Source organism: Mustela nivalis (assembly GCF_964662115.1).
Source record: "Mustela nivalis genome assembly, chromosome: 11".
NCBI classification, from domain to species: domain Eukaryota; kingdom Metazoa; phylum Chordata; class Mammalia; order Carnivora; family Mustelidae; genus Mustela; species Mustela nivalis.
Genome location: NC_139030.1, coordinates 55,879,090 through 55,902,262, shown reverse-complemented (window position 1 = coordinate 55,902,262; position 23,173 = coordinate 55,879,090). Strand labels below are relative to the sequence as shown.

The following is a 23,173-nucleotide window of genomic DNA, read 5'->3' as shown; positions in this document are numbered from 1 at the left end:
TCCCATGTAATTTGAAGCCTGCTTAGTTACCAGAAATCTTAAGTAATGAAACAATAAATGTTTCAGTAAATTATGTTCTTGCTAACCAATAATAAGAAGTGAAGTGTTTTTATGTTTCTTTAATTTTAGATTTAATGCTTTTTACCATTCAATCCACTTTACTGGCATCCCAGTGGAACTCAGTAAAACTGTAGTAGCACTGTTACAATTATGTGATTTCATTAAATACATCAGCACCACCATGCCTATATCTAGCACTATACCTAGTAAAATGTTGGAAATAGTTGACTTCTCTAATAAAAGTATTCTAACTAGCTAATGAGATTTACTTTCTTTTTCCCCAAAATAATTTCTTTTACAAATTCTTGAATTTTCATGTATAAATAGATCAGAAATTATATGCTTCATTCTTAAATTATGTATATATACTATATTTTCAATACAACTTGTACACTTTTAGCTACCAAAAATTTGCAACCATTTTTACATGAAATTTACATTTTTCTTATTTACAGTTGTTTGTAGAAGGTTATTGCAAAACTAATTGTGCAAGTAGATTACACTGTCAATACCACATACCAATCTTTGAAGAAAATATTTGCTAAAAAATAAATATTTCTGCACAGAGTATTTCAAAAGCATCATGATTTCATGCTACATTATGTGCATAAAGACTAGGAAAAAGTATGTGTTTTGGTAGATTGTTTCTTTATGTTTAAAGCATTCCAAGGTACTTACTACTTAACCACTGTGAGTGAGCTTCTTTGTATCAGATGACTGACATTTTCAAGTGATTACACACATTATTTTTTGAAATGAATTATTTAACCGGCTAACATTCTGATGAACATTTTCCTATCAAAATCATAGAATGCAGATTTCAGCTAAAAGGAGGTAATGTGTCTTTCATTAAAATCAGTAGGTGCCTAGGAGATGAGAACTAGAGATTCCTCAGTATTTTTATTTTTATTTTTTTAATATTTGGGAAAAAGTGTAGCATATAATTTCAATGCTATAATTATAGAGGCATTTTGAAGACACTATGGAGGAGGTGATTATAGGATTACTGATCCTTGAACTTTACTCCTAAATAAATAAGGATGGTGGAATGGTGTGGAATTTTCTTACATGTACTCAAAATACTTAATATATACTTAATATTTATATATAATGTATATAATGATAGTACAAAAAAGATATGGTTTAAATGCTAACAGGTGTGATGATTTTCAATTTAAAACAATACACACAAGGTAAGTACCAAAAATATAGGTAAACATACAGTGCTTTAAAACCATAAATGTACCAAATTATTTTGTATCTTTTAAATTAACTAAATGGAGGTCACAAACATATGACTACAGTTTAGGAATTCAACGTAGTTTTGACATTAGCTCTTCAAGACTAACCATGTTAAATTTGCCATTTCTCATAATAAAAATATTTTATTGAGAGCATTTCGATAATGCTTGCTACTCTCAATTCAAAGTTTGATTGTAACTGGTAGAACAATGACATTGATTAAATGATCATATAGTTCTGTGTTCTTAACATTGCATTCCTGTAGATGTATTGTCCATCTATTCATAGTAATAGTCTATTAGCTTTAAATAACTTCTTGTTAATCCTCTCAACCTCCACTTAATAGTTTATATAAATAAGCTTTGTGATATTTCTTTTCATGCCATCAGTTACTAATAATTCATGTCTTCCTGTGAATTTTCTTTTCTGTATTGCATATTCTTAGAGCAACATGTATAATTATCCTAAACTCAGGCCCTGGTCAAACACAACAACTAATATTTTATAAAGCATTTTAAAGCATCCTTTTAGTTTTTGAAATGTGTTCACTTCACTTCCTTGTAAGTTAAGTGGAAGCCAGAGAAGGTAGCTTTGAGTGAGAACATTTAGGAAATGAGGAGGGAGAGGGAAGCTATTGCATACCTAGAAGACAACTGCAATGCAAATGCATGACAGAACCTGGGGTGCTGCATCACGGGACACTTCCCTAGCCTGCTGTTCCACTCTTGACTAAATGGACCTGTGAGAGCCGAGTGAGAATCACCGCAGACATTTTTGTTACAGAGGGGAAATGCTGTCAGTGTTGGGTAGGGAAAGAGCCATGGAAGGTTTTCAGAAGAGCTAGGTTGTGCGATGGCATTTCCGCCCGAAGGACATCGTATTGCGATGCTGTTCAAGTCCCCAAGTTCAAGGCTTACAATTACGTGGGGCTGTAGGGTTTACGAAGCACTTCCGAGCATACTTCAAGGCTTCTCAGGACCCCTCAAGATATTTAAGACGGCCCCTCTACATTTTGGGCTCCTGGGGCTCACTGAGGGTTTGTCTTGAAAGTAAGTGGAGCAGGTAGGATTTTAATTAAGATTTACCACCCCGAATCTCTGCCCTTTCTACCACCAAACACTGGACTTAGGTAGGCAGTCTGGTCTGTTTAACATATCTGTGCATGACGGAGTGGGCCTAGATGTGCTGGAAAGAACCACGACAACTATAAATTATATTTTCTGAAAAATAGAAAGTGTATTTTCTTCCAAAAACATATTTTGAAAATGCATTTTCAAATATCTACGTGGGAACTATATCATGGCTCTAAAGAGGGGCTTCCCCGGTGAGCCAGGCTTTAAAGACCACCTTCTACTCGTACCGAATTCAACAGATCACCTAGCATAGCTGGCATTTAACACTGATTCAGGATAGATAGGTTTGTAACAATGACATTCATATTCTCGCTTTTAATTATTATTATTTTTTATAATTATTTTTTTTAATTATTATTATTTTTTAAGATTTTGTTTATTTTCTTACTTGAAAGAGAGAGAGACACAGCGAGAGAGGGGAACACAAACAGGGAGAGTGGGAGAGGGAGAAGCAGGCTTCCCACTGAGCTGGGAGCCTGATTCGGGGCTCAATCCCAGGACTCTGGGATCATGACCTGAGCCAAAGGCAGGGGCTTAACGACTGAGCCACCCAGGTGCCCCTCGCTTTTATTATTACAAATAGTATTACTTTAAAGCTATAAACCTAATAGTGCAAAATACTGTTAGAAAAGACAATAGCTACACTTGACTTTTCTGAATCAAAAAATTAAGTCTTAATAACGGCTATTTAGCTGGAGACATAGCACATTATGTAAAAGCGAAATTGAGGAAAATTGTTTTCCTGATTGTTTTTAATATGTTCCTAGATGAAAATCAAAGAGTCTAGAGTTTAGGGCACCTACTATGTGCCAGGCACTTTATGTTATCTCATTTCTTAAGCTTCTTTGAGGCAGGTACCATTATCTCATTTTCACAAATTCAGGAAAAGGATTCAGGGACATTAATTAAATTGGTCAGGGTCACACAGTTGTTAATGAAAGAACTCATCCCAAGACCCAGCTACATTGATGATCTCAAAGTTTTTGTGCTTATTGGGATCATATATGGGAGGACTTATTAAAAGCTGGCTGCCAGGTCCCACCCCCAGAGTTTCTGAGTCAGTAGGTCTGGGTGGGACCCAACAATACACATTTCTAGCATGTTCCTTGGAGGTGTTAATGCTGCTAATTCTAGGACTACAGGTGAGAACGTCATTTGTCTTCCAAGTGCCTCTAAACTCACATGACAGACACATTCGTTGTACTGCCAAAAAAAAAAAAAAAAAAAAAGATTAGAAACCTAATAATATTTAAAGTTTTTTGTAACTTATAAAAATTTTGACTTGCAGGAAGAAATCTACTCAAATACATTGATCTGCTTTTGGTTTTAACCATGGCTAAGCAATTTAAAGACTATTATAAATTAGTCAGTGTTGTGATTCATTTTTAATAACTAGATCTACCACATTCTTTCTTTTTAGGCCATGAAAAGCCTTCGAAGAAAAGATACTGTAAGAATGATTATTTTAGGCATCCTGGTGAGGTGATAAATTTTATTCTTTCATAATATATGCTGGGATTTTAAATAACATTTGGTTAAGGACATTGTTCTTTTAGGCATTTTGGAACCATTGCTAAAGATAAACCTCCAGAAAGACCTGTAAGCAAGTCTCATACATACATACTCAACCTCATACCATGTGCTGCTATGCCCTGACCTGGTTTTTCTATCTTCTGACCTGAAGAGTGGGAGAATTCATCTTTGATCTTTGATGACCAATCTGTTATCGTGGATCTAAGAAACTAGGCTATCCCAAATTTGCCCCTACCTTCTCATGTTTGTTAAATGAGTGATTCTTAATGTAAAAATCTGCAAGGCTGGGACACCTGGATGGCTCAGTCAGTTAAGTGTATGCCTTCAGCTCAGGTCATGATCTCAGAGTCCTGGGATTGAGTCCTGGATCTGGCTCCTTGCTCAGTGGGGAGCCTGCTTCTCCCTCTGCCTGCTGTTCTCCTTGTTTGTGCTCTCTCTCTCGCTCGCTCTGACAAATAAATAGAAATCTTTAAAAAAAAATTTATAAAAATCCTGCAAGGACATTGCTTCAGTACTTTTCATTCCTCCTTTTTCATTCCTCCTTCCCTCGTTAGAATATGAGACTCCCGTATAGGGTAAAATGATACTTCCAGCTCTCTGCCCAGCAGTTAATAACAGCAGGGAAACATCTCACTCAGATAAACTTCAGATTTCAGATGGCATTTTATTTAGGCCTGGGAACTAGGAACCTTAATTTTTTGGTGGAAAGCAAAAGGAGTTACATTAGTGCTTCTAATTCCCTAGAAGGAGAGGCAGTACCATACTACTATGACTGGCTACGGCAGTTAACCCTGCCTCTCAGGACAGTCCCCACATTGGAGGGCTCAGGCCATTTGCTCCAGCCTGTGGGGAAAGTGACCGTGATTTAGGCATTAGACCTCTGGCTGGGACAAGGAGATGGATTTTGTAAATTCAGAGAATTGCTTTGGTTATCCATAAGTCATTTTAACAATGGAGCCTCTGACATCTCTGCCTAACTAACCACATCTTTACATTGTTCAGGCTCTTGTTAGAGTGATATTCTGTAAGCGGGGACCTTCTTAATCCTGTCCAATTCTCTGAGACTTAGATTGTAATATCAAGCGATTCTTTCCTGTTAGGGATTTAAGAGGAAGATGGTTTGTGTTATGCTCGAATTTAAAAAGCGGGATGCTTGTACACTCTTCCCTATTTTCCCATTCCTTCATGCTCAGTTTTTATAAAGTATAGAGACTTTATGTGGAAGGATGAATTTTACGCATGTCATACCAGTGTCGCAGTTGAAACATTCATTAATCCAACAATCAGATCTAAATTCCTCACCTGCCACATCTTCACTCCCTACAAATGAAGTCTCTGGTGAACTCATTCTGAATTTCCCTGGAGCTTAGGCTGGCAATCCTTATGAAATTTGTTGCAGCTGCAAAAATGTGCCTAAATATGGACACGAAATCCCTAAATAGTCCTCTGAATCAAAGTTAGCCATTTCTTTCCCCCTGCTAGGCACCCATAAATGTTTGTTGAATGAGGGAAGGACAGCATTAGTTAGTCCCTAAATTTGTATCTGCATTAACACCACAGGGTTTAAGAAGCTAGTTGAACTTGTTCTGTATTTTATTGAATGGCATGGTCATTTTGCCATACATACTTGTTTTGTTTTTTTCAAACATTTAGCAGGGATATGAATTTGCTCATGCCTACAGATCACCTCCCACACATGTGACCATTTAAAAATATATAGGGAGCAACTTAAAGTCACTTTAATCATATTTGGAATAGTGCAATAGCTTTGTAAATTTAAATGAATTGCTTGTCTTTGAAACTAATAGTGTCAAAGGTAAAGGTAAGTCAATAGATTACGTTTCTATCCTGGAGAGATAGAAATTAATCCATTTAATAATGTGCACAGATACATTATTTCTTTAAAAATATATGTGAGTGTCACAATTATTAAAAAATGAAGAAACTTGCAAAAAATCTCAAAATTTTGTCCAGAAGGAAAGGGTATAATGGGTCAGTCCATAGTAGGTTTAAAATTGTACTCAAATGAACTGAAAAATAAAACTTGGCTAAAAACTGACTAATCAGATTCTTGCAGTTTTTCTTCTGTATCCTGATTTTATGAGAGGCATGTATATCCTCCTCCCTCCAAAAAAAAACATCTAACAGTTGAAGATATTAAAATATATTTCATTGCATGTTCAGATATTCTGGGGTCCAAATATATTCCGCCCAGTCCATAAATAGCACGTATTCATTTAATCTTTGATTAGCAAATGTCTTCCTGAAATTTTACTGCTGGTGTGTTCATTGCCTTTACAGGCAGGTAAAAACACATTGTTTTTCCACAGCTGGGATAAGAAAACCAGGGAACAACATATACTTAATGGAAGCTAGTTTTGCCATGCACACCTGCTAAGTTTCACATTTTTTTAAAAAAGAACTCCGTGTGTCCACTCTTTTGATCCAGTTCAGCACAGCCCTAAAATATGAATCAGAGGAAAGCTGTGGATATCAGCTTGTGTCAGTCATGCTTTAGCTGTTCTTGACAAGACTCCCTCCCCCACCCTCAGAAAAAAAAAGAAAAGAAAACGAAAAATGAGGAAAAAACTTGTTTCTAAATGTTCAAGGAAATGTGCCAGTGAGAAATATTTTAGGTAATTTGTAAATGAAGTCAGAGACAGAATCATAAATAGAAAGGCCTTTTTGTCCTCACTGAAGCCGGCCCATATTCATGTATTTGGAGATGATTCCCTCCGTGATCAGAGATTTAGAATTTTTTGGAATTTTTTTAAGTGCGGTGAAATGAATGTAATTAACTACAAACATCTCCATACAGAAAGGTATCTGTTCTCAAAGTGACTAAGTTCCCTTCCTTCCCCTGGAACGTCCATGAGTTGAGGATCACCTGATTTGCACATATGAACAATGTTCCTTGGTTTCTTACTTGCTTGGAAGGCATTTTCATAACAAAATACTGGGGGTAGTAAAAGTAGTAAGTAGGAGTCTCCATGCAAGAGAAACTGGAGTTCCCTAACATGCACATGATTTTAAAAAAATAATACGAAGAAGATGCCTTGAGATGCTGGCAGTTTCAACATTTGGAACAAAAGAGTTCATATGTATATTTACATCCTAATTGCTCAGTTTTACCGTACAAGCTTCAATTTAGGAAAATATACAGTACTTTTGCATATAATGGTACCTTGTGAGCCCCTGAGTCAAGTAGAGAGGATTTAAATACAAAAAAAGGAAAACAGCCATTAAAAGCACTTACATTGTATGTGGAGTAAATAGTACAAAATGATTATTTCCCCGGAAGACCAGGATCAGAAACATGCCTATGAAGACCCAAGATTCCTACAGTGCTTAGGGATGAATCTGTCAAAGAAGGATGCCTAACTGGATGAAGGTAGGTTTTTCTTTGCCGCGGGTGAAGCTCTAAAGAGAGATCACTGTCTTGTTTTAAAAGTGAAGTCAAGTTGTCTTCTGAAGCTGTGTTCAGGTGCACCCCACTTGAGAGGGATTCTTTGGATTTAAGTTTAGATTTTTCAAGGTCTAGAAATTCAGGACACTGAGAGAAAGAGAAAAAAAAGATGTTTTTTTAAAATAATTCATTTGGACAGATTTCTAAAATTATGTTCACAAAATCTAAATACATTTAACTTCCTCATTAATCTATATTTGGCTAGTGATAGTGGCCAAGCTTTCCCTACCAAAGATGGGTCAAGGCATTGGAGGTTGGGCATCAGTTTGTCCTAAACAACCATTCTAAGAACTTTTACTCTGAAGCCAGATCAGATTCTTCTTTAAAACAAAGTGTACACACACACGCATTATTTAACATTGAGTTTTCCAGATGAGTTCTAATTCAATAAATCAATTTTAATTCAAAATTCGAGATAACTGGAATCAGAAACATGAGTCATTTGGTGAGTAAACAGTGTAAGGAGGACAGAAAAAAAAAAATGAAATATCACTCATCCTTGTGGTGAGGGAACAGAAGGCTGGCTGAGGACAAAGCAAAAGCTGACACCCTGAAACCTTCTCCCACCCTCACTCCTGGGGTGCGACATTCTTTAGGAATCTCCCAATTATCTTAATGTTAATACCTTGCTAGAGGGAAAAACCCTGACAATGACAAGGCCTCAGGGCATCCAGTATCTTATAGGTCCTCTTAAGCATATGAAAGTTCTATTGAAACCTCCCTTTTTCCTTACCTCCCCAACTCCCATCCTGCAACCTGCCACCCCTCACATCCTGCTGGGGCAGCAGCTCTCTCTGCCCATGGGTCCTGTCCCCATGCTCTAATAAACCTCTATTTTGCACCAACGATGTCTCAAGAATTCTTTCTTGGTCATGGGCTCTGGACTCCACCCAACTGAACCTCACCTATATTCTAAAACTTTATCATTTGGTCAGAAACTATTACCTAACTCCACCGAAAACAAAGTACATGGTTTTACAAGATCTAAGACATTCAAAACTACTTAGAGAAATTAAATTTCTACTTCATATTTCAGAAAGATTGCAGTGTTTTCCTTCTGCGTATTTCCCTGTTATTAATGTAGTTTCATTTCCCAGAACATATTACACTAAATTTCAAAACTTCTATAAAAGTTTTACAAGATTGTTTAGGAAATCCTTGCTCTTGGGTCCACCTTTCTTAGGTGCAGTTTGGCTATTGGGCTTAAGTAATAAAGAATAATTTCCTAAGTGGAATTCCAAGGGAGTTAGACTTTTCATATTAACATAATTCAAAAGGCCTTAGAGGTCTTCAGAGGCAAGATAAAGGACATCTTAATATTCCTCTTACCATGATGGAGATGAGAAAAGTTTAGATATCTCTGGGCATGTGTGGGGCACAAATGAGATTACCAGTCTGTTGGCTGTGGAACCTGAGGTCTTTGGACAGCTGCTGTTTCTCCTCCCCCTCCTCCCAGACTCCCTGCACAAGAGTGCCTCTTGTCACCAGAGCAAATGACAGACCTTTTTCTGAAGTGCTTTTTGGACTCGGGGCTATTGGCTTTGAAAGCTCTACCACATATAAACTTAAGCAGATTGATTCTTGAAAAGAATTTTTTTCTTAGAAAAAAATTGCTAATGTTTTTTTTAAAAAAAAAGTACCTCTAACTCCACTGTTCTCAAACTTGAAATGAACATGTTGATTAGTGGGGAGCTGGTTTAAATGCAGATTATAGGGGCTATTTCCAGCAATTTTAGAAACAGACGGGGATGAGAAACCTCATTTCCCATAGCACCCCGGATGATTCTGATTCAGGCGGTCCCCAGAGAGAGAGATTCCCAGTTTCACACCGTCTACACTCACTTGTGAGGAAGGACTGAAACTTCTGTCCGTCTTGATGGATGCTACAGGATGGCTGGTTCTCATCAGGCGGATGAGGGGCCTCTGATACTCGGCTCCAGCGGTTACCATGCTGTAGGCTGGGGGGACCACGGTGGTTTGTTTTTGCAGCAACTGTAAGATGGTCTGGATGTCGGCAGTCATTTGGGATTCAAGTCTGTGGGACAGACACAAATGGGGAAAGACAATCCTAAAACAGTCCAGGATCGCAAAGCATTTGAGAAAATTTCAGCACCACCAAGTAGAACTATGGCCCTGCTGTAAACAAGGATGACAGGAGAGGGAGCACGGAGATTCTCTCCTGGCTGATTGATGCTCACTTTCTGTGTCCCACTAATGGTTCTGATAAACACCGTTGCTTTCCTGCATCTACAATAAGATCTTCACAGAAAAGCAGCTCAGTTGAAATAGATGACATTTTTACTAATCTTTACTGATTTTAAATGTAAAACACACTGAGACTATTTTAAATCAGTAATCTGTTTTTTAATCAGGCTTTGCTGTTTCTTGTGAGCATTTTATTTATTCTTTAAAAATGGATTTGGCAGCACATTTCTTTCAGGGCTGTAGAAGTCAAGGAATTTCTTAGGTGTTTCAAATTTACATTACCTTTATTTTACCTTGCATCTCTCCTATTCATAGGATTGCATGTTATTCCTTTAGTGCTGTTAGATTCTTTATCATTAAGTGCTGTTAGATGCTAAATGCCTTTTCCATTCCTTTCTCATTTATAATTCCAGGACTTTTGTATTTAAGAAACGGACGAAATGTACAAGTTCACTTGCTTCTCTGACCCATCTGGCTTGCAAAATGCCAGTCTGATGATTTCTTCCTGCCAGATCTCATAAAGAGCCAACTGGTCTGTTCATTTCATTCTCATTTTAAAGTAAAATTCGAAGGAAAATAGCAAAATACAATAGGACTAACTTCCCCCTCTTTTTATTTTATTTTATTTTTTTGCATGTGTTAACAGCGTTTTAAAAAAGGGAATTTTGTGGGCATAAGAACAGAAAATTAGGACCATATGCCTCTTTAGAAAACCTTAACTCTTCACTTATTTGCACTATTTTGTTTCCAAATGAAAGCTGTAAGGAGAAGGTAAATCGTACCAAAAATGTTAAAATCACAGACCTTAGAATCTGCATTTTAACAAGATCCCTAGGTGATTCCAAAGAACATTAAAGTTTGAGAAACTCTGTTTTAGAACCAAGTGTTAATGATTTCCCTAAAAATGTATATCTGTAGGTATAACATATAAATATATAAGAACCCTTCTTATGTAGACCTTTAACCCAACATATAGTTTAATTGGTCATTAAAGCAGAAAAGCAGCAGGAGTGAAAATGACTCAAGATAGACCATTTATTATCTGTTTTTTTTTTTTTTTTTTGCATTGTGTACTTAATATGAATATTTGAATGAACAAAATGGGGTTGTGATTCACAGGTCTATATTTGAACAGAATGTGGACATTAAATAGGACAGACCCAACTCTAAGAAATGTCCCAGGATTCTCACTCTACAAAGTCCAAGTTTGAATTGAGTTGTCCTCTTCAAACTTATTCTCTATACCTTTGCCTTCTGGAGTAAAGTGGAAGAAAGATGATGTTGGAGATCTCAGTGCTGTAAACATGTAATGTGTTGGATTTTAAATCCAAGAGAGGCTAAGTGGAGTTAGGACAGAAAATATTTGTGAAAAAATTGGAGATAAACAGAAGTAAGTCAAAGTGAGAAATATGTCAAGGGACATACAGATGCTGGGACGATGTCAAAAGAGATGTCAAGAGAGATTTAATTGTACTTTTGAAAGGAAAATTTCATAGAATAATAACTAATGCAATCAAATAACAATTATTATTATTATTACTAATGGACAATTGCAAATTATACAGTCTTAGATGTGTGTGTCCTTAGGAGTTTACACTTAACAGTCCTAGGACATATTGAAAACACGTTTTCAGTAATCTTTCACTTATCTTGGCAGCAATGATTGGTACCACTGACCAGGCAACAAAGGAGTTCTAAAATCTGAATTTTAGTCCTGAAGAAAGGACTAAAGGAAGTACATGTAAAGTAGGAGGAACACCAAAAATAGAAGTAAAGTTCATTGCCTGTCAGATTTTACCTAACTGTTTACTTCTTGAGCATATATAGTTTCAATATATATCATATCTTAGTCTTTAACCATCTTTGCAGGTATGTATGAGTCAAAGATAGAAACTGAGGCTGGAGAAGCTTCAATGACTTGACCCAGTTATCCTGTACATAGTGAAGTAGCAGAGTTATGGTAATCTAGGCTAACTGCAAGTGTTTTGCTAAAGAAATCACTGCTGTCCCTGTCATTCACCCATTTACTCACTCGCTTTAATAGCTCCTCAACAAGTTGAACACATACACCATGTCCTGGCAGTAAAGAAATGGGCAGTTATTTTCTCTAAGTCACAGAAATCAAAGAATTCAAGTTCAGAGATCACACATATCAATTTTTATGTTTATACAGTATACAGTTTTATGTATCTTGTAACTAAAGGATCAACGTGACTTGGCATAAATAATAGGGAGAGTAAAAAAGCAAATGTATCAATTAAGCAACTTAATAGGTTTCCCTGACCATTAGTAAGTATTATAATGGGAAGTTCTTAAACTTGAACCAGGATTACTGACCCTAAGAAAATGATAGGCTGTTTTAATGTTCTCAGATATGTTTTAATTTGACAAGACCTGCAGTTAAAATTTAGGAATGGGATATGAACCTTATCACCAGGAGATTTTAAATTCAATTAAAATCCATGAAAAGATAAAAATACAAAATAAATCTTTAGTTCATGCAGTATTTTCCTACCTTTGGTTGACATTAACAAATTTATTTCAATTCACAAATTTGTCAATTTTCTAATTGTCTGTTTCAATTCCTGATTAACTTGTGATAGCAATGTATATGTGTGCGTACACACATTTCATATGCTTACTATATTGTTTGACACTGTTCATTTTTGAATTAAAACAATAAACAGCATGGATAAAACAATTAAAACAATAAACAGCATGGATAAAACAATTAAAACAATAAACAGCATGGATAAAACACACAAGAAACATTAAGGAAAGATTAAGTAAACCAGTAGCTTATGGGGTATACACAAAATTCCTGGGATGTGTTTAGTATAGATCATGAGTAAGCAAGTAGCTTGCCAGATGTGGACAGAATTCCTCAGCTGTATAGAGACAGCATGTGCATAACCTGTAAGACATGCCAAAGATAGAATAGAAATATGATGCAACAAACCAGAGTGTGGCTTATACAGATAGAGACAGAAAGGATGAATTATTCTCATGTCATCTCTGGAAAGAGAACTGCCCCCCCCCAACCTAAATTTGGCCATTCAGAGGTGACACACAGCAGAGGCTCATCTGGCTCTATCTGTGTTTTACCTACAAAAAGCAAATACAACCTAAGGCTGTTGAGTAGAATAAGTGGAAAGCCACAGCTGTGGCCAGGTGTACCTAGCCTTACATCTCTGTGAACGAATAAGTGTGGGCCATTGGGATAGAAGGAATTTTTTGTCTGTAGACCTTCTGTGTCAACCTCAACTCTGTCTGGTCCTAGTAACCACACCTCAGGGCAGGGTGATTCAGCACGTATGAACATTGCGTCAATCGGAATTCAGCTGTAGTGGGCTTCTTTTATGCTATGCTTGTATTTATTAGAAATGTGTTAATTACCTCTTCTCGCTCTTCTCATCTCATTGTATGTTTTATATCGGTTTAGTAAATTATGTGATTTGAACATTTTAGTTTCATCGGTGAAGTATTCGGTCTGTGACCACTGCCTTCCTTGGTGGTGTACCTGGAGGCTACCTTTGAATCAAGGTCAGCTCCCATATGAAAAACTACTCACACAGCTATATCATACTCATTCATTTTTTTTTTTTTCCTGAATCTCAGCGATCAATTTAATCTTAAGAAGTCCACACAGAGTTGGGTTAAGGAATTCCATCCCCCCTAAAACCAAAATTTATTCTTCATCTCAATTGGGTATAGATCAACGATGGAGGAAAAGTGGAGAAGACCTGGGCTTCGACTCTGTGGTATTTCTAATTCAATCACATTATTGAGAAGCTTTCTGAATAACCATATGTTTAAATAATTTTGTCTATACTGAAAAAAAAATGCCGTAACACATAACTAAGTTACCAGAAACAACCAAAAAGCATAAAAGCAGGATGCAAAGAGGGTGTTAGTAAACAAGCTAAATATGAATTATTCTGAGGAAAAAGGAGTTTTCTTCAGCAGCTGGTGTGGGTGATATACTAATTTTATGACAAGTAAAGAAAAAATAGGATTTACGTTGCCAGAATCATGAAGTTTCTAAATAAATGCTCCTTGCAATGCGGATTAATAATTCTGTCAACTTCTAGTCTTATTTTAAATAAGTAAGCATATGTGAAATATATGAGATTATGGTAGTAGGAATTTGCTAGTTGCAAGGGGAAAACCGTAGCCAACCAAGGGCCTGGGGGATGTCCTCCCTTTGCCTCACTATTGCTTATACCTGTTAAGCTGTTCTTGAAGCAGATCTAATCTTTGCTCCACTTCCCCATAAGTGAGGTCACTTTCGGTTTCCGAGATCCCCCAGGCAGCTCGCTGGAGTGCTGAGGTGCTTGACTCGTCAGCCTGAGTCTGCGCATGTTCCCAGCTTCTTGTGTCGGCGATATCTGTGGGAAACACCAAGATGGATATCAACTTCTTCAGGTGCCCCTTTGCATCAGCACACACAGACATCCTCAGGATGAGCAGGAAAGGATCTCAGAGTATAAGCCCGGAACCAGAGAGCCAGAGTGATTCGAGGACCTGTCCAGGGGCCACCACCGATGGACCGCTGAGCCCTACCGTCCTCACCCTGCCTGCCACCTCTTCTGCCCTTTTTCACATGAATAAAAACATAGAGACGGTTGTGAGCTTTGAATACGATTTTGTTGCAGATTAGAGAGCAGTGATTTTCGCTTCTGGATTTGGGAAGAAAGAACATAGCTTGCTCCTGTAGACATACCTCGTTTTATTGCCTCGCTTTGTTGAACCTCACAGACACAGGTTTCTATACGACCAGTGCTCTGACCCGTGAGCTAGGGAGCCTTCTCCTGATACTGGTTTTTACAGAGCAAAGGTTTGCAGCAATCCCGTAAAGATCAAGTCTATGGGCACCATGTTTCCAACAGCCTTTGCTCACTGTCTCTGTGTCATATTTTGGTAATTCTTGCAATGTTTTGAACTTCTTTATTACAGATTTGTTGCGGTCATCTATGATGAGTGATTACAACTCTCTGAGAGCTCAGATAATGGTCAGCACATTCTAGCAATACAGTATTTTTTGTTTTTAAGATTTTATTTATTTATTTGAGAGATAGACAGTGAGGGAGGGTATGAAAGGTGAGAAAGTCAGAGGGAAAAGCAGACTCTCCATGGAGCTGGGAGCCCAATGTGGGAATCGATCCTGGGACTCCGGGAACATGACCTGAGCTGAACATAACCAACTGAACCACCCAGGTACCCAGCAATACAGTATTTTTAAATGAAGATATTGCACATTATTTTTAAAGACAGAATGCAATGGCACATTTAATAGACTACAGTACAGTGTGAACAAAGAACAAATTTGACTCTTTTTATTGTGATAGTAACTTTTTTTTTTTTTTTTTTGCACTTGTGTGGAACAGACCTTGCAATACCTCTGAGGCATAGTTGTATGTATGGCTTCTCCTTGGATTGAAGGTTTTGGGAGCTGTTCTCCAGGATAATTAGCATACTTCATAATTCAAAGTGAGCCCAGGGAGAGAGCCATGGAAAAGTTCTGACTTTCAGGAGCTTTTCTTACGCCAACCCAACTCAAAGTAGAGCCATCAAAGATGGCCAGGGGTGTTAAAGGTCCTATAGTCCCATGATGCTATTGCATGTTTTTATCTTTCCTTGTAGCTCCTTCTGCACTGTCCTTTCTTATATCCATATTAATTTCCAATACACTTTCTTGTCATTCTTTTATTTAGAATATTTTTATATCGCTATACTTGAAACTTCCCACTTATCTGCTCAAGTCCACTTTTCAAAGGCTCTGAGGCTCTGTTATGTACCAGCGGCACTCTGCTAAATGTGGAGGAATTACCGGCAAAGAATACCCAGGCCCCACAATTGAAGAATCTGGTAGCAAGGTTCTGATCATTTCTCATACTGCTGATGAATCTCCTTTTAATTTTTGGCTTCTTGTACAATCTGTATTTGCAAGTTATCAATATTGGAGGGCAAATATAATCTCTTACTTTTCCTCTCATTTTTATCATACACTGTGATGGCTCTTCTTCTGCTTTCTTTCCCTCTACATTTTCCATATCCACATAAGAGCTTAAAATGATTTAGGCTTGGAAAATGAAAACCTAGAAAAAATACTAGTGGAGTTGGGAGTTTATTTCAGACGTAAAGAAGTGACATCTTCTCCTCATTGGGAGGGCTGGTAGGAGGAAAAGAGTATCTAAAAGTGGTCTTCATTTTCCATGGAAATAGATTTGAATTACAGAAAGTGATTTTGGTTTGATAGAAAAACTTTTTTTACTTTTTTCTTTTTCTTTTTTTTTTTTTGGACACTAGCTATGATTAAACACTGACAAAAGTTATGTAAAGTTAAGGAATTTATATCCTCAGCTATTTAAAAAAATGGGTAGAAAGTAACGATTTGGGAAGATTAGGTATGATTCTAGAAATAGGGAGCAGGATTTGCAGGCTTCTTGCAGTCCCTTCCTTTCCTGCAGTTTCTCCCAAAGTACAGTCAACTCAAAACCTCTCCTTTCTCCAAGAAACAGAGAAAGCCTCTGTACTCTTTCTTCTATCATTATGTCTTTACCATTGAATCCACAGAAATTTCTCTAATGAGGTGCCTACAATTGCTGCCTCAACTGGGTGAAGCCCTACCAAAGGAATTAGTACCTCCGAAGACAGTATTAGAAAAACAGAAGGTCAAGTTTCCCTGTTCTGTAGAAATGGCTATCAGATCTCATAGGGGTTATTAAGAATTCCAGAATGGTTCTTTGTGATTAAGGAAGGCTTCCTTAGCCTATGGGATCCTGGTGTTTTCTTTTGTCTTTTAAAGGGACAGAATATAATTCCTTTTGATTTTACCAAACAAACAAAATGAAAATGAACATAGAAAAACCATATTGCTGAAGTTTAGAGCAACGTATCAGCCGATTTTCACTGGAAAGTATGACTTACTATTCATAGACTTGTAACTCCATTCAAAATGAAAAACAACAATAAAATGTCTTAGTACAGGAGGTTTGCAATGTTGGAGCAGCAATCCCAAACATTTAGAGCACACATATAATGGTTTGGTGATGCCAGTGCTTGTCCCTGTCTAGCCACCTGCTAGCCGGTTACTATAGGAATCTTTAGAGAAGACAGTAAGAATTGGTGAGATGGAAGTTACATATAATGCTCAGAAGTTTTGTGTCAAGAAAGCTTACAGAATTTCTGCCTATGCTTAACAGCTCTCTCGTTCACAAATCATATATAATAAATTGATTTTTAAATAACAATGGTGAATCACATGCATGAATTATGTAGGATTATATTCTTTAACACTAGAAAAAAACTGATTATCTTCTCAGCAGAAATGAATAAAATGTAAACTATTAGACAGAAGCTTCCTTGATTATAATTTACTTTTTTATTAAGGTCTGGATATGCATGATTGGCTTGTTTAACAGCAATATAGAAGAAAAAAGTTCAAAGGGGAAATCCTGGTTAGTGGTCTTAATCAAAATGAACATCCTTGTAGACAGTTTCTAAATATATCTCAGAAAGAATCTGTACTTGGTTGCCTTGGAAAATGTTGCTATAGTTGCAAGACACATTTCTGGAAATGGATGAAGAGAAAGTAAACTTTTACTGTGCTCTGGGTACCCATTTTTTTCTAGAGTTAACCTTTGATTTCAATCTAAGTAGGATCAGAATCCACTTAATTTGCTTTTTTTCTTTTCAGTTTTACCAAAAAGGTGCTCTTCTGTTAGGTTCAGCATGGCAAGTGCAGGAATGTTAGTAAATGAAATTTCCTACTGATAAAATAAAATTTGTGGGGTTTAATAGTTTGCCCTGCAACTGTTGGAGTTGTACCCTACAAAGTATTCAATTTCTTGAACATCCCGTAGTATGTCACCTTAACAAATCATTAAGGTATAAAATTTCGCATGAATGAAGTTCTGGAATTCTCCCTTAGTTGGTCAGATTAATTAACCAGGTTAACTATGTGTCACACTGGTCAACTCTGTATGACATCAATTATTTTATTCAATTGACATGAATATTTAGCTATGCATTTTCATTCAAGGTAAGGATTTATTATTTGAATAGGGACTGAGTTGGAATTTTTTTTTGGAAATTATACATTTTTGGAAATTAAAAATTTGTAGATATTAAAATTATTTGTTAGGATACTTTTTTTTTTTTTACCCTGCATGAAGAATAGCTAATTAAAAACAATTGGAAGAAGCTGCCAAGAAAAATACAAGATGAAGGGCATGCGAACTCACTGTCAGCAAGAGTCATTACAGAGTCAAATAAAGTCCCAAAAATAAAGTCCCAAAAATACATCTTTAATGACTTGTCACTTGAGACTCCAAAACTCAAGAAGAAAACAACAAAAAGTACTTTTAAAAAAAATTAGGTCCACATTCTGCTGACTTTTGGAGAGTAGAGATGGTTTAGTGAGCTCTTCAGAACTTCTGACTGCCATAATACAACCTTTTCCTATTTTTAGTACTTCCCAGAATCCGATTTCATAAATAACTAAAATGGGACATTTGGTAATCACATCTAATATTCCATTCTTCCATTGTGATAAATGAGGCACTATTTTCATTCGCTTCATCAAGATTTTAAATTGTCCCGAGAACATTTGCATATATTCTTAGCTTACTTCAACATGGGATCATTGCAAAAGCTGATTTGATAGCATAGGGAAAGTAACTCTGGAAAAATGTGAAGCCTAAACATCCTAGATTCAATAAACTACTGTTGTCAGATATAGTCACTTCAAATAATGGTGACAAATTTAGGTAATATTTATTTACTCTGGGCCATCATTTTGCTATCTTGCCAGACCAAGACCATTTTCCTTTTATTTCTGTTATATTCTTTTGATTGTTTTTGGACTATACATTCTTTATCTCTACATTTTTATATATCCATTTGTACATATGCATTTTATATATACATTCAGTGATTAAAAACTTACAAAGTAAAATCTATGAGAAACTACTAAACTGAGTTAGAAAAAGTGATGTATGCATGTTACCTTGTTCAATAATGACAATCAATTAGTTGGTTAGAAAATGTTATTCTGTGTGAAAGATGAGCAAGCTGAGCTTAGTGGGGTCTGTCAAGTCACTTATTCAAAGACATAAAGGGAGCAAGTGAAAAAAGCAAATAAAGGGAGCTGGAGTTGGAACCCAAGCAGTCTGACCCACACCTGTTCTTGAACCCACCTAAAAAGGTTAGAGTTAATGAGATCTACAGCTCTAGCTCCCGTTTTGCTGAGTTAATTGTTGCTCCTGTGATAGTTCTTACCTTTTCCTGTTTCACATCCTTTAGAGCAAATTTGCATACATTAATCAAACATCATTCTCCGTCTCATGCATCTTTTCTACAATAAAACCCATATATTTGTGTATGCCTTCTCGTAGAGATGTTAAACAAATGTGTTTAAATGAGTTGGGTAAAGAACATGATTTATTTAGGGGCATTTCTCCCTGAAAACTGAAATTCTTTTTGGTGTTTTTTGTACTGTTACCATATTGGCCAAGAAAATGACTGGGTTGGGGGTGAGGAGTGGGTACAGTGGTTCTTATACATATATAAGAATTAACTGGTTAGCTCTCTTGAAATACTCAGTAATCCCAACTCCCTGTCAGAATCGTTACAATAGACCTTCCCACGATGTTCTATGTGGCATTATGTTAACTCTCACTACCACAAAAACCTCTTACGCTATCAATGTTTAGGAATAATTAACACTTTTCCGGATTTACACAAATGCTTTATACATGACCTGAGATCTGAACTCTGCAAATATTTCATGAAGTTGTAAACAGATTAAATTAACGTGTGTGAGTACAGTTCCTTGTTTGTGAGAAGGTGCCGTTTCACAATTAGCACCCAAGGGGGGCAATCTGATTCCTGAGAACCTTGATTACCTTTGCAAGAGTGACTTCTTTTATCTATGTGAATTCTTCCTGAGGTGGGTACTGTTTCTTCAAAATTGAGTCCAGCTGCTTTCCCCACTCCTGCAGGAGAATCTGCTATTCCTGAGAAGAGAGGCTTTTGTTCATCATCAATGGAGGAGATAAAAGATGAAGATCTGCTTTTTTTCTCTTCAAAGTGCTTCTTGGAAATCTGATAATGTCTTATCGTATCTACAGAGTCTTCAAGACCATTTGCACTCTTCCCTTTGCCAAAATCTATCAAAAAAATTATTGTATAGGAGATAATCAAACGTGAGGTTCTATGCACATTATATTTCCTAACGATACATAAACTACATTTTTAATAGTTGTGTTCTTTAAATAACTGTAACAGAGAATTTTCTTTAGGGGCATCTGGGTGGCTCAGTTGGTTAGGTGTCTGCCTTCAGCTTGGGTCATGATCCCAGAGTCCTGGGATCAAGTCTCGCATCCCTGCAGTGGAGTCCCTGTTCAGTGGGGAAGCCTGTTTCTCCCTCTCCTCCTGCATGCTCCTCCCCCTGTTTGTGTTCTTTCCCTCTCTTTCTGTCAAATAAACAAGTAAAATCTTTCAAAAAAATAAAAATAAAAAATAATTTTATTTAAAACCACCAGGAAAGTTGTTTATTCTCTTTTCCCCATTGAGAATGTAGCTACTTAAGGAAAATCTTTTCTTGATTTAAAGACATTAGATTATCTTAATGAAATACGCTGTGGTAGAATGAAAGGAATATCTGCATTATTAATAATGTTTACATCTCAGAATAAAAACCCTGTAATTTATAACCTTATTTATACATGTTCAATAGTCCTTTGTATTCTTAAAATCTGGTCCACTGTCGCTTTAAGGAAATGAAAAAAGGAGGGAAAATGTGTCCTAATTCTAAAATATCACGATTATGCAGGCTGTTTGTTTTTAGCCGCATGCCCTCTCATGTGGCAGCCAGTCGTGTGTTGCGAAGGTCAAAACCAGAAGCTTCCTTGTAGTGAAGGCTGACGGGATGAATTTCAACCTTAGTTCAGTATATGTAATGGCCTTGACATTCCAAGAAGTTTGGTAGTGTAGCATACTGCAAAGAATATAAAGCTTAAATACAGTAATTAAGGTGGGTTTACCTAATCACATTAAAGCCAGTAGTGCATATTGGCTGTTTTATACTGAAATGTCAGGATAATTTTAGCCCTGACGGTTGTTTTAGAATATATTTCAGCAGGAAAAACTCAAAAAGACAAATCCCAGAACTTATTTCCATTAGTGTCCTGGGGAGACAATATAATTCTCCATCTGGTAACTGCTAATAACTAACTAACACAACTCCAGAAGGTGTAGTATTTTTTAGAGAAATGGTTAAGATAGTGTCCCCATCTACTCTATGCCTGGTTGTGCTTAATCTCTTATTTATAGAAGTCCAAATGAGCTGATTTAAGCCACTCCAGAGAAACTTCCAATTATTTAAAAAATATGTATCATGATTTAAAATACGAGAAGCCAGAAAACAGCCCAAGGTCAAAATGAAGAGAGTTAAAAATCAACTTTTTAACTTGGGTGGCTCAGTGGGTTAGGTGTCCTACTCTTGATTTTAGCTCAAGTCATGGTCTCAGGGCCATGATATTAAACCCACATGGGGCTGTGAGTTCAGTGGAGTCTGCTTCAGATTCTCTCCCTCTCCCCTGCCCCTCCCCTGCTTGTGCCGGTGCACCCGTGCATGCACACACACTCTCTCTCTCATATAAATAAATAAATCTTTTTTAAAAATCAAGTTTATGTGAAATTGTTATTAAGGAGTTAGTTTATATCCTATCAATTAAATGTAGCAAAAACTGATTGTTTAATTTATTTTCTTTAAAATTTCATGCTTACTCAGTGATTTTATCATTGCTGAGAAGATCACAGACCTTTCCAGTTTCCCTTCCTTCCTTCCTTCTTTCCTTTTTTGAGAGAGAGAGATCGAGAGAGAGAGAGAGAGAGAGAGAGTGCGAGAGAGAGCCCCTGATGCAGGGCTAGATCTCAAGATCCTGACAGATAATGACCTGAGGCAAAACCAAGAGTCAGCTGGCTGCTTAACTGAGCCACCCAAGCACCCCTACCAATTTCTAGAACTGTGGACACATTGGTTGCTCAACATCACTTACATTTCCCCACTCAACCACTAATGTAATTGGCTGTAAATTTTCAGATCAGCATTTCCTTTTCTCTCCAATGTCCCTGACACAGTCCTCCTTAAACTTCTCAAGTTCATTATTATCATCTCATCCTCTGTTTTCTTTGGTTTTAACTTCTTCCCTCTTGAAAATTTGGTCCATGTTCCCGATTTTATAAGCATATCTCATTCCTCAAAAAAGAATCATTTCCAATTTTATGGTAGTAAATGTAAGGGGGGTGGGTAGAGCTTCACTGTTCTAACTTGTCCTCACACCTGCAGTACACCTTGTACTGCTCCTGAGTACACCTTTGTGCAGTTTGGGTACCAGTGGGATTTGAGTCAGTGCAGGCTTCTCATCTTCCTGAGAATGCCTTTCTTTTAACCATAGCATGGAGTCTTTTCCAGTATACTCAAATGTAAACTGAATTAACCATTACTTCGTATGCCTCCAATCCAAGTATGGAGAGTGCTAACATGGATCTCTGCAATGAATGTACATCACAAATTATGCAACATTTTGTCTTTTTGGCTTGAGAGGTCTTAGGAGTTCTCTGTAGACTTTTCAGTCCTCACACATAGTAAAATGTTCTGTCCTACCTGCCACCTGGGCCTTGCTTGGTCTTTGTTTACTAAGTATGACTTGATTTTGGATGCCAAGGGACAATCCCATCAGTTGAGAGATATTTTTCAGTTGAATTATAACTTGTTGATTTTAACTCAGGACAAATATTCACAAAATGTGGTGAATGAGGGATCATGATTTCATTCTCTAGTAAAATGGAACAGATTACTTTATATACATAGTCTCTAAATTCTATAATAACAATTCCAGGTAAAAGCAGAATCACAAGAGAAGAAGAAAGAGTCTAATATCCTTGAACTGTTCTAATTCATAAGGAGAGTTACTCTACATTTATTTCTGTGTTCATTGCTCCTGGATGATGAACCAGCTGCTTCCCGGAACCCAGGCCACACGGACAGCTTCTTTAAAGCAGCCTCGCTGCAGCCATGGTTTTCTATTCCTTATTAGAGAAATCAAAACTTCATATTCTATCACTGAAAATCAAAGTTGAAATGACAATCTATTTATGGATTAAAAATCGAAACTGCTCAGGGTTAGGCTGGAGGTTGGCTGAGGGAATACATGAAATTATGCTAAAATGCATTATAATTAGCCTCCAGGTACCTCTAGATTTTGATGGGCTATTCCATTTCTGCCTTCTTCTAGTTTAAGTGAATTATTTGATAGATATTAAATAGTATTGGGTACTGTTAATTCTTGATACTAATTTTTTTCTTTTTTTTTTTTTTAAAGATTTTATTTATTTGACAGAGAGAGATCACAAGTAGGCAGAGAGACAGGCAGAAAGAGAGAGGAGGAGGAAGCAGGCTTCCTGCTGAGCAGAGAGCCCGATGCGGGACTCGATCCCAGGACCCTGAGATCATGACCTGAGCCGA

At 36.9% G+C, this 23,173-nt stretch overlaps 1 protein-coding gene across 4 annotated transcripts in view; it reads right to left on the bottom strand.

The window, feature by feature from the left end:
* Positions 1 to 4,404: 4,404 nt before the first annotated feature.
* The window catches only part of KCNH7 (potassium voltage-gated channel subfamily H member 7), a 483,013-nt gene continuing 464,244 nt past the window's right edge, over positions 4,405 to 23,173 (bottom strand). For all 4 annotated transcript variants that reach the window (XM_082691246.1, XM_082691247.1, XM_082691248.1 and 1 more), the window contains 4 exons: positions 19,548 to 19,811; positions 13,865 to 14,027; positions 9,277 to 9,469; positions 4,405 to 7,521 (listed from right to left, as the gene is read on the bottom strand). In XM_082691246.1, coding sequence (XP_082547372.1) covers positions 7,255 to 7,521; positions 9,277 to 9,469; positions 13,865 to 14,027; positions 19,548 to 19,811 — 887 coding nt within the window. In that variant the 3' untranslated portion in view covers positions 4,405 to 7,254. The remainder of the gene's footprint in view (positions 7,522 to 9,276; positions 9,470 to 13,864; positions 14,028 to 19,547; positions 19,812 to 23,173) is intronic.